This window comes from Larimichthys crocea, chromosome XVI (assembly GCF_000972845.2).
Source record: "Larimichthys crocea isolate SSNF chromosome XVI, L_crocea_2.0, whole genome shotgun sequence".
In the NCBI taxonomy this organism is placed as follows: domain Eukaryota; kingdom Metazoa; phylum Chordata; class Actinopteri; family Sciaenidae; genus Larimichthys; species Larimichthys crocea.
The window spans coordinates 15,611,910-15,624,715 of NC_040026.1; the positions used below are offsets into that span (position 1 = coordinate 15,611,910).

The following is a 12,806-nucleotide window of genomic DNA, read 5'->3' on the forward strand; positions in this document are numbered from 1 at the left end:
GGCTTGCCCTGGTGTAAGCCATGTGTGAGCGGGTGATGATTTGCAGGGTTATTGTTCTCACAGACATACTGTAGACTTGGCACGTGCAGCCATGCCTTTGGGTGACAAACACTGTGCTGTAAGCACAACACTCAAGAGCCAGATGTGACTTGTGATGTTACATGTCGACATGTGACAACAGGCGAAGAAACAAACGATGGAATCGATGATTATGTGTAAAACATCTGCACTCTTCCCCTGTAGTTATCTTGTTTGTAGTTATGCTCGTGTTATTCTTACAACATGCCCTTGCATAGATATGTGTCATAAAACAAGACAAACAGCGAGAAGATAAACAAGCATGGATTTTTATTATTTTAGCAAGTTTTCATTGTACTTATCAGACTGGAATGGTTGGACAATGTGTCACTTCACACTAAACTGCGGAGCAGCAAGAGACATAGTGTTGCTATAATATGGTGAGGGAGGCAGCAGCATGTCTGCTTAATGTGACACGAGATGCAGCTGTGTTGAACAGCAGAAATAAAACAAGTTCTCGTACCTGAATAACACTTTTGTCTGTACCTTCCTAAAAGTGACCATTCCAAAAACAGTTCATGAGCGTTTCTTGGTCTTCCCTCACTGTGGTTCAAATCCCAGTAAGTTAAGGCAACATGAATGCTTTGGTTAGGATTGTGGTCATGGTTATTGTCCATCATCCACTACTACTTAAATTCTGTGTAAAGATCGAATAAATATGTGTTCTGAGTTTGTCAGACAAAAGAAGAAAGCGTTGTTAATCACCCAGCCAAATTTGAATGTGTTATGACTGTGGTCATATTTGTTTGTAGTCTCTGTGTGTTTCTTTGTGTGCCCTGTTGCGTGTGCTGTCTATTTTCGTATGAAAATAGGATGTGCCATCCCCAGAAGGCGATTGGTGGAGTAATTTTCCGGTCCTGGTCTGTGATTGGCTGTACCTGAAAGCCCCTAAGATTTAAGGAGCCAAGATGGCGGCTGCCAGGTGGACACCACTTCTTCATCCTCCTCCTCTCCCAACTATAGCCACATGTCCTTTTGTAAAACTGTTCGTATGACCTTAGAAGTAGCTTTTTGTTTGAAGAGTAGGGGTGGACTGCCATTTTGTTTGATCGTGTTTTCTCCTGTTTTTGTTAGTTTAGGAAGGTAAGTTTATTGTGATTTTGATTTTCTGAGGAAAGTGATTTATTTTCAAGATAGTTTGTTTTGGTTGTTGTTTTGGCCTGGATCCACCCTGAAGCTGATACCTTAGTTATAGTTTTTTGAGATTTTGACTTTTGTAAATAAACCTTTTTTTTTTCGTTTGTACCTAAACTTGTGTAAGTGGCTACTTGGGACTCGGGGAAGATTGAGACACCTACTTCTTGTTATGCTCTAGGCCCCTAGACTGGAGCATAACAAATGATTACAAATATCGACAAGTTTATGAAATTAGGCCCACTGAGTGTGCTGAAGCCACGCCCACTCGTGGGAGCAGTCGAGCAGTAATTTTAAAGCGGCTGAAACGTGTCAGATGAGTTCAGGAAATGACATGGCTAACTTTGAAACACTGAGTGAGATACATTCATCTCTATCTCTCTGCTAGGGGTGCAGGGTTATGCTCAGGGTGGCCTCAGCGTGTCATCGAGCCACCCTTTAGGACCGCCCACAAAATCCTGAACTGAAAACTGCAACTGGTGAAAAACAGTTTTAACCTCCACATTTCAGTGACATATCGTTCAAAGTTCTTTTCACATGTTCTCAGCAACTATTTTTCAACATATTTAAAGTACTTTGAAAGAAATTTCAGAATTGCCTTCACACTGACTTTAAAGAGTATTCTTGCATTTGATGGGAAAGCATAAACTGCTCTTTCTATTTGATTTGTTTTTCCTGTTGAGGACAGACTCAGGATTTCTATGTCCACACAAGATGATTCTTGGAGCCGTGAGGTTGCTTTCAGTATATATCTGGTTCCTCTCTCTTTCTTGGCACTGATTACACTCTTTTTTTAGCTGCATAGTTGAACGGTAGTGGCGAACATGATCCAAATGTAAGGATTTCTGGCTTCTTCCTGTATATGAGTCTTCTTTATGTCAAAATAATGGGCAGCAGACTTTTAGGTTAGTGGACCATCTACGGTGTACTTTTTTGTACTTAGAGACTATATAGTGTATTTTTTTAAATTGTAACCCTCAGACCTGTGTATCTCAGTATAGACTGCATTATTATTTTCACACTTTATCAAAGATTAGTGTTGCATTTCTGTCCTAATTCCAATTATCTCATCCATTGTTGGGGTGGTATTCATCATCCCGTCTGTAATTGGGATCCTGTGGAGTCATCCATCACACAGACAATACACAGAAATGACACTTTATTGATTTCACGGGGCATGCCTGGGCTTAACCACATCAATCTCCAGGTGACAGTTACTGCAATAATTGCGTGCCACTGCTGCTAATGGCTATTCTGTTTGACCATCTCACCGACCAATTAACCAACCCAGAATGCCACATAGGTGTAAAGAATCTTAATGAGGCTGTTAAGATAAGTTAAAATGGGGATCACCTGCTTTGTCTGTAAAATAAATATGACAAGCATCTTTTTTGCACACAAAGAAAAACTTTTTTTTGTTTGTTTGCTCCTGGTGTAAGACCCAGGGGCGCCACTGAGCTGCACGTTAGCTCCCTACTGAACATGGCAGCTTATATAAATAAAGTCAAAACCATCTGCCTTGACTTTTTTTGTTCTTTTCTCCCCCCTTCCTCCCTCTTCCTTGAGCAGAAATCATTGGCTGGCATGCTCTAACGGCTCTGTTCATGACATGCTTCGTGAAGACTGGGAGTTGCATTGAGCTCAGGGTAAGCAGGGGGAATTCTGCTTCTCTGCTCTACTTGGCACTGGCCTGCAACAGTGCCTGATGTCAGACAGATCACAGCCAGGAAGACTGGCCTTCTTCCCTTGCTCCTGGAAAAAAAAAAATGTTACCAACACTGAGACAAGGTTTTTTGGCTCGCAGGGTCTGCACCATTGTAGGGTTTCATGCACATGATCCCACTTTTTCCACATGAAGCTGGGCTCTTGCCACTTGCCACATAAAAGTGAAGGGACATTATTATTACCACATTGCCTCATGAGTCTCTCCGTTGAAATGTAACATACTAATTGGAGTTCCTAGATTAGGTTTTTATGAGAAACGTATTTCTTTGATGATGATTTCATCGACTTTAAATGTTTATATTTACATCTGTTCTAAATAACTTTCCGTTCCAGAGAGAGGCTTACAAGCTACTTGCTCTCCAGAGGCCTGATGCCTAGCTTCTCATTTATCATAGTTAGCTCTAGGATTTGTCTAGAAGTCCCTGATTAGGTTGTCTGAGTTTAATGAGACATATCGGAGCCTGTGACTGGGAAATCGCTGCACATTGATCCAGCTTGTATTTTGAAAATGGTAATGAAGGCTATAGTGTCAATGTACTGGTCATAGCAAGTCAATTAAGGATATTCACTTTATGTACTCCAAAAAAACGAAAGTTATTATGCTTCCATTATTGTCAGTGAAGGTGTAAGTTCGAACCTTTTCTTTGCTCAATTATAAGAGATGAGTCCCACAGAGCTTGAAGTTGAAAACCAATTTGTGACTACTGACTGAAAAATGTACTGTTTTATATGTCGCTAAATAGAACACGTCTGTGATGCTCACATCACGGGCAAGGTTGATTTTTATTGTGTCCATGCTTCTTTCTTTAAGCTCAACCGGACAACAGTTTTGCAGGGAACACTTTCTTTCTGACAATTAAGTTTTTCCTTTCTCCTCTTGGCCTGTAGTCACATAATCAATTCAACATTTTGTTGTCCCCCACCCTCATCTGATCAAGAGCATCACAAGCAGTCCTCTCCCCTTCTGTTTTTACGACATGTGCGTGACTTCGGCTCAGCTCTTGTCTCATCTGTGTGTTTCGATCTTTGTCATCGCCAGTGATCACATCACACAAGTGTTCAGTACAGCACTACATTTGAATTTACAATCGTGTGTCATAATCGATAGAAAACCGATGTCGCACAAACATATAAAAGCCAAAAAGTGATTTCTCCAGCTTGATTGCCAGGTGGAATGTCTGACATTCATTCCTTCCTTTCTAGGTCATAGCAACACACACCTACAAATGAGACCCTCCCTTTTGCTGTTGATTGATTAGGCACCAGGTCCAATTCATCAAGGCTGTTACAATTAATATATCTCACACACAACAACATTTACTTTAACACGCATAAGAGCAGAGCAGACACTGACAATGAAGACCACATGTAAAAGAGTGATGGAATTTCTTGATAAATCACCGAAGAGATTCAATTTCTGAGGTTAGTGCGGTCGTCTTTTCTCAATTAGAACGTTCAAAACTGTGTTTGAATGGTTAGCCATGGCATTTATTTCTGCATGTGAATATATTCCATTTAGATAAGACCTTGTGCAAATCCTGGTGTTATTCCCCCATACAAAGACAGACAGAAGAGGCTGACAATGTTGAACAGAGATACAACAGAAAAATATGATAATTTAATGCAGGAAGAAACAGAAGTGGCATTTAGCAGCTGGCATTCAGGATTAGCTCGAAGTGACTTCATTGTCTTTCTGTCTGCGTTGTCAAATCTACTGACAGGCAAATCTGACTCTTTCTCCCAACCTAATATTTTTTTTTCTGTTATTTTGTCACTTTCAGGCTGGTGACAGCATGACAGGATGTAAACACAACAACTGTAATTATGGTTATTGTACCCGTCGAACAGATGCAGAGAAGTTAACAAATATGTCTCTGTCAGTATTTTAAGATGCAGCAGTGGCACAAATCCCAGCGATGTTTGCCTCCTGTTGTGTCACACTAGCAGATTTTTGTGGTTGTTTTTTTGTGGGTGTCAGGCTGCCTACAGTTGGGACAGGTTCTGAAGCATTAACAGCCAAACATGGCATCCTCTTGTTGACTTGTGGTGCCTCTCCACGATACCGACTCTGTCTGATGGAGCCCCGCTGGAAGCCTTTCCCCTGAGTAATGCATTTTAAATGGGGGTCTCGACCACCCTCCTCTCCCCATGCTTTCTCTTGCCCCATGCCTCATTAACTTTCAACTGATTGATAAACAGTGAGCTGCTGCTGCCATGCAGGATGGGAGGCTAGTGGGATTAGACACATGTAGTTTGTTGGTGGTTCATCGCTCAGCCGTGATGAGACGAAACCACAAGTGTTGTCGGCTGGGTAAAGTGCAGTTGAAGGTTTTCTGTATATGAGTTTCTGCGCTTCAAAAAACATACTCCTAGACAGTGTTTCTCTGGATGTTTTCTTGGATGAGTGAAGTGCATATACTGAAGTTTGTCTTTAAACAATAGTCAGGGTCCCACACTAACATTAGAAGATGTTTTGCTTGCTGTAATCATCACTTACTGGCCGTTCAGAGATTCCTTCCTAATGCGCAATCTCGACAAATCATGTGAATATCTTCCAAGAATTTCAGCCTGCTCCCATTGTGGGAAACTCATTGTGTAACTTTATATTTCTTCTGCTGACCAGTATCACTAACTAGCCAATTTCAGTGGTATAGACATAAATGTAGTTCATGCACACTGTGGGTTCGTTTATCGATGTTCAAACCTGAGGTTCAGCTCGAGCTGTGTTTTTACTGTTTCCTGTGGCTATGATCCGTGGACTTTTTGCATAATGCTTTCCTTGTTATGCGCAAGGGTTAACTGATGTTGCCAGGAAACAATCTAATGTTAGCACTCATTATGTATAGATGCTATTATGCTGCAAACCATGTGAATTAGCAGTCAAAGAGTGTTAGTGACGAGCTATGTAAGTTACAATTCCAGTGGATTTCCAGGGTAACCAACCAAAGAATCGTACTGACAAACCTCCCATTTAAAATAGCCTTCACATTTATTACAGTTGGTCCATCGGTTACTAGACCAGTCATCTGTTTGGACATAGGCGTGACCAACACTGGCTTTCTGGAACATCTACTGCTTCACCGTATGCAGAAAATTTGGACTAGTAGCAAAGAAATAAAGGAGTATTAGTTCTATTCCTCTAGAATTAATGATATTTTCATGATATGCACATGGACAGTTCATACTGCAATGCCTGGGACTGATCTCGGCCAGCCTCGTTCAGGCGATCTAAGGTACAGTGTCTTGGTTTTAACTTTCGAAAAAAGCCTTCCTTTTCGTAGGTGCCAATTTGTAGGTTAACTCGAGTACCTGACTAAACAATGTGACAAAAATGTAAGCTTAGTCGTCTTCATTTGATCCAGCGTTCCTCAAATGGAGTAAATTGATCTCCTTTCTGGTGCATTCAAGGAAGCTTTAAACATTTGAGACAATTGACATGAGACACGTCCAATTGAAATGAGAAAAAAACAGCAAGAGACGTGCTCTCCCTTTTAAACAGAGCGGTGACATTAGCTAACATCTTCATTTTAATCCACTAAGATTTGATCACATACCCGACAGCGGCTGAAACTACACCGGTTTGATTCCTTCGGCAATTGTGTGTCCTCTCTGGGAGTCCTTGAGCAAGACGCTAAACCTCATTCATTGAAAGTCACAATAAAAATGTAACATATGGATGACACATGGGTGTCTGCAACATGTTCTTTTATACCCACACTCTCCTTGAGTGTTGGAAGCAAGCAGCGAGGCAGACACACACACACACACACACACACACACATACTGGATCGTCTGTTGTGGGCAGATGTTGAGGTTGTGTGTCCGACCGAAAGCGCAGACCTAATTAAGACTGAAGAAACACATCATTTTATTTGGCTCTCTCTACTCTTTGGCCTCGCTTTGATCCAATGATTATTACCAGCTCTTTGGCTCTGCAGAGGAGTAGAGGGCGGGGAAGCATTGTGTCTCATGCTGACAGCTCCCAAACAAAATAACCCCCCTCCCTGGGTTGTTACATCTGACACTCCCAGCTGGGTTGTCAGCGGTGAGGTCAGTAAGAGAATCCAGCTGCCTGCTGAGGTTTGTTCCTCTGCTGTGGATTAGCACCAGCCAACCATCTGCTGGTGTCCTGCAGTCAGTACTGTACATGCACTCTGCTATATGTACAATGCATGGACACATAAAGCCACTCATGAACCAATCATGAACACAAATACACATGCTGTAATAATCAACCCAGGAGGGGTCCTTGGATGTCAGCTCATTTGTTGATCTATCCCTGCCGTTGCCCCCACCACCCCCCCAAGCTGAATGTCCTTCCCCAGAGAAAGAAGCAGTGCTCAGTAACCTCCGTAAGTGACGATGAAGGGCAGCCATCATCATAGCTGTGATGATAATGATTTTTTTGTGTGTCATTGTAGTGACAGGAAAAGTATTCCAAAGGTTGTGCGGTGTACTGAAGCAAAAATCTATTTTTTGTGTCGATTAATCAGAATCCGATACCCTTGAAAAGTCTGACGAAAGCTCTGAAAGGTTTGTAGTTTGCTGCTCCTGTAGGACAGCAGCTATAGTATGCATGGATTGCAATGGTGTCCCAGAACTTCTCAATCTTGTTGCAAACATAACATATCTGTGGCTCAGGAGGTAGAGCAGCTCTTCCATTAATTCCAGGGTTGGCAAGGCTTCCCTGGTTCTTCCTATCAGGGCAGACCAGCACCTTGCATGTTGTAGAAATGAGCGGCAAAACTGTCAAACACTTGAGAAGAAACGATTGCATGCGAGACTCATTTTTGACCATGGAAACAGCAGCGTGACAAATAAATACTTACCACAAGGTCCAATGAACTTGTCTCCGGCCATGTCATAACAACTAAACCATCTCCATGACAACTTAGCAACTCCATCAGCAGAGGAAGGCCATGGTATAAAGCTTTGTAAACACCATGTAAGTGGGACCTTGTGTTGAGACCTTTTCATGCCAAAATAGAATTATTTCTTTGAAATTTGTTGTCATGTCATTTATCTCTCCTTTGACGAATTACCGCACTGTTGAAAAAGTTTAGCTCTGCGATGGTATTAATAATACATTGGAGCTGTAGTGGTTTCCTCTTCTATCATTCCTCCCTGCAATATTTAGAATATGCTTAAAGGTGCATATCTTTATATACAGAACTCATATTTTCTCCCACCATGAGTTAGCACTCATTAATATCATGTTGACTAAGACGACAGGGAGCTGTCACACAGTAAAAGCCCTGGCTGGCCAGTGAAAAACTTTAATTGTGAAGCAGTGTTAACAAAACTGAGTTTGCTATGATGGAGATGGAGATACATGGGTACAATGATGGGAAAAAAGGCAGAAGGTCACCATGGTATTGTGGTAATCTTTCCAGACCTACATGGTAGTGACCCCTGAATTTACCCTGTTCTTTCATCAATTCTTATAGAAGCAGGGCTGTATCCCTCTGTTAGTCTGCAGCAGAGAATTACTGTGTTGATTTTATTGTGATTTCTAGACATAAACTGTAAATGGATCACTTGGTAACTTCATAGTGTCATTGATTCTCATCTATACCAAAAAATGATTTCTTCACTGCTTTCCTGTCAACATCTATTCTCATTTTATCAGATCATACACAGTATGTCCACCTGCCCATTTCTTGCTATTGTCTGAAATGTGTGAGCTAATTACTGCTCATGAAATGAGTTATGGATTGATATTGAAGGCTTCTTCATGGTGCATACATGTGGTGTGAAAGTGGTTTAATAGAAATCGTCACCCCCCCCCTTTTTTTTTTTTTAATCCATTTTCTTCCTTGATGCCTTCAGCTGCTCAATTCAATTTATGCTCTCCTAAAGCAGGGTTAAGTTTTAAATCACATCAGTCTGTTTATCTTCCATGCAAGTCTGGCGGTGGTGGAATGGCTCAGGACATTGTGATTGATGCTTTTTTTTTTTTTAGGATAAGGCCCCCTCAGGTTCACTCATTGTTTTTTTGTTTATTCTTTCTTCTCTAGGGGGCTGTTTGCAAGTAACTATACAGAAACCCATTACCTGGAAGATGGCAGTGCGGTCACAGGCTCTCACAACTTCACGGTATGTTTTAAACCACTTTTTATTCTTCTCTGTTTTGTTTTTGTTTTGTTTGTTTACTGAGGCCTTTAGGGCTTCAGTGGAACACTACTTCATGCCGGGTTCCGCTTCATTGTGCTACTGTTACAGTCAGTGAGGAAGTAAAGAAACATTGATGTTGCAGATAGACCCACAGGAATTAGTTGGGCGTAAAGAAGCTTGTGCAGATGAGTGGGCCCATTTTTGTCCTCTGCCAGCAGATTCATATTTAATGAAGCAAAAGGTGGGCAGAGGTCAGAGAACAAACTCAGTTTCATGGAACAGTCTTTTATAATAGATCATCTTAACCACCCCCACCCCCCCAGAAAAACGGTTTGTTACGCAGGTCTGCAGAAAATATTGAGTCAGTGAACATATAACTTCATGTCAGAAGTCACACTGACTGTGGAATATCCAGCACCTATTACATTTATGAGACTTAAATTGATCTTGCTCTGCTATCTAAAACACATCTGTTAAATCTGTCAAGCGATTTTTCACTAACTTTGACTCCAAATCGAGGCAGTTGTGCAAGATTTAGATAGAGGAGTTCATTGTTTTTGACTACAGCTCCAAAGCGGTGCAATGTGAGCTTTTTTTTAACTCGATAACTAACAAATATATCCTCGGTTTTGCATTTTATGAGGTAATTACATCATAAATTACACTTTTACATCCCCCGGGTGTGGCCTTCTTCCAGTTTATTTAGTGTTGTGTGCTTTTTTTATGATTTATGTATTGCTATCCTTGTTTTAAAGTACACGTTCTTATAAACTGTCCTCTTCTCTGTGTGCAGTCTTGCTGTTTTAATGTATTTTGCAGCTTTCATTACACTTCCCCAGGGACTGCAGTTGAAAATTAGCCAATCTGGTTAAATTAGCACATTTACAGAACTGCCTATTAATGTGCACTGTCCCTGTAACTTTAAATAAATAAATAAATAAATACATGATTCTAATTTTCATTAAGCTCAGTTGGGTTTCCCCCAGTGGAATATGTTCTGCTTTCAAATGCAATAGGTCTTTGAAAACATCTTCCATAAATGGATCCATAAATATCCCTATTGAAGGATATTTATTTTGAGGCTCAGAAATGGCAGGACTATTAGGAAATGATATGTACTGTAATAAATGAGTATGATGTGGCTAGATACACATGGAACAGTTTCTATGCCTCAAGGCTTCCACCTGCTTGCCTGATTTCAGCGATTTGATCATCTGCACTTTGCACAGCAATTACACGTCTAATTCTTGTTTAGATACCCGGAATACATAATGATAGGCAGCCTGTGAGGTCTGTGTACAAAACGCCTGGCCTACTTATGCAGAAATCCACAAAAGAGGAGATTAATATGATTCATTAATGGCCAACCCACACAGCAAAATATATTTTCCACTGGAGACTGCTGGGAGACCAGAGCTGGACTCTTTGGACTCGGCTAGCTCATCAGAACTGCTACCATTCCAAAGCATAAAGACAATGTCGAAGTTGAAGCTGAAGCAGGGTCAGCTCAGGGTGGACTCTGAGACACTGAGAGCTTAGATAATTTTCACATGACATGGATGGATGGTTAGATTGATGGATAAATAGGTTGCACGTTCTGCTTAATCAATTCATCACTGAGTTGAGAATAATGAAAATGCCCATCACGGTCTCCCAGAGCCCGAGATAATGCCTTCATATAACTTATTTTGTTTTATAAACAGCCCAGGATGTTAAAATGGAAAATGAAAGTGGCAAATTCTCATATTTGAGTCAGCAAATGTTGCATTTTTATAAAGATTTCGTTTTTGTCCTTTTCAAGCTTTATTTGATAGAGACAGCTGAAGAGTGACAGGAATGTGGGGAGAGAGAGACGGGGAATAACATGCGGGAAAGAACCACAGGTCCGATAAGAAGCCCGGGCCTCTGCAGCAAGGACTGAGCCTTCGCACATGGGGCGTCTAGGACTTCCTAGAGATTTTCTGTCGAGCACCTTGCTAATTAAAGATTGAATGGGTGGACTAAAGGATCACTGTCAGTAACCACCTGCTCAGGATCTTACCAGCCTGGAAAACTTACAGACATCTTTTGACCTCAATCCCTCCTCTCATTCCTCTGTCATGACCACAGCGAGCTCTTCATGGGAGGGTGTTTTTCACTGGAAAGATCTTTTGAGACTGATCCATAGTTAATTTATTTGTCCTGCCTGCAGGGAGGAGACTGATATACTGATCTGGGCAAGGGATCTAGAGGGTTCAGTTGTGTGTCAAAGGCAAGGTACTGCTGGGAGTGACTACAGCGTGAGTCAGCCCTCCCTTGGTTTCCTCTGTCTGTTTTACGTCCTCTCCCTTCCTCACTAAATCTAAGTCCACGTTCAATAAATTAGTGCCATGTGCTGTAACAAAAAACCATCTATTGGGAATATGAATCACTAGCATGGATATTGAAGAGTTAACTTGGAATAATAAATGCATAGTTATGATAAACAATGTAGTTTTCATATGCAATTTTCAGTAATCTGGGTGTTAGTTATTAATCTTCTTTATTCCAGATATGAAGGCGTAAGCACTTTCTCATCTCTATCTGCAGAAACCTTTGAAACTAAATGTCTATTCATATCCCTTATATCGATGCATCACAGTCATGATCTCATCAAAGAAACATGAGGTGGTAGCATTAACTCAGTGCACTAAATCCAGCCCTGCTCCTCCCCATAGCACTAGAATTTCATATTTCATACAGTGGACTGTCCTTTCTTTGCACCTTTTTACCTCACTATAATGGATAGTTCTCTTTCAGTACACCTCGAGGTAGAGATATGGAAAGTGGCCAAACGGACGAAGGCTTTCAAGGCTTTTTGGTCTACTTCCTGAACGTCCACTCAAAATAAGATATTGTTTCTTCGTCGGCAGAGCTGAGTTCTGATAGCCAAATATGTTTTTTCAACCCGGACTCCAAAAAAATTACATATATACGTATAAATAACTGTTTTGCCCCTTATGTTTTGAAAAAAGGGTACGTTTTGCATCATTTATATCTACGTTACATTTTTTTCCCAGGCTTATTTGCTTCAATGTATAAACAACTTGAATAATGTATGAACACATTTCTAATCAAATCTACTCTCTCAATAGCAAAAAGCAAAGAACAAAACATTCTGGTATTTATTTAGCTAAATTAAGACACAAAACACAACTATTTTGACTCTATTATTCTATTTTAGTACTAACTTTTTATTCTATTTCTTTTCCCCTTTGAAGCAGCAGAACCACCTGTAAACTCAACATTGACATATTATCACCGCATGAAGTCACTGTGGCAAATATATTAGCGAACAATTTCCTTATTACCCTTCCAGCAGACGTGGCGCGACATTAGCATTCCTTTTGAGTCATGTTTCTGGCAATGTTAGTCCGGCAGCAGTCACTTTTAGCTCTCTTTCAGTTTGGTGCGCTGCTAAATGCAATACAATGGTGAGAGACGGACTGACACTGAACTAAGAAATGAACACTGAGGAACGTAAATACAAAACACTGAGCTGAACAATCCCAAAATGCTGATTGGTTTAAAGCTTTAAATGATAAATCATTGATTGATTGAAATCTAAATTCAGGATTAAGATTTAATAAGTGGATGCAATATTAGATGCAGATGGACCTCCACCTTGTTTGATTGGGGTGCTATACTATTATTATATGCTTGCTTTAACTAGCTCAAGTGAGAAAGCATTAATTGGATTAGCTCTTTTTATTGGAGAATTACTGGGAAGAAGTCGT

At 40.7% G+C, this 12,806-nt stretch overlaps 1 protein-coding gene across 1 annotated transcript in view; it reads left to right on the plus strand.

Annotated features, from left to right (window-relative positions):
• Window positions 1-12,806, plus strand: part of adam12a (ADAM metallopeptidase domain 12a) — a 71,957-nt gene that overhangs the window by 27,247 nt on the left and 31,904 nt on the right. Inside the window, exon 4 of the mRNA XM_019278746.2 lies at window positions 8,955-9,033. Within this exon, the coding sequence (XP_019134291.2) occupies window positions 8,955-9,033 (79 nt within the window). The remainder of the gene's footprint in view (window positions 1-8,954; window positions 9,034-12,806) is intronic.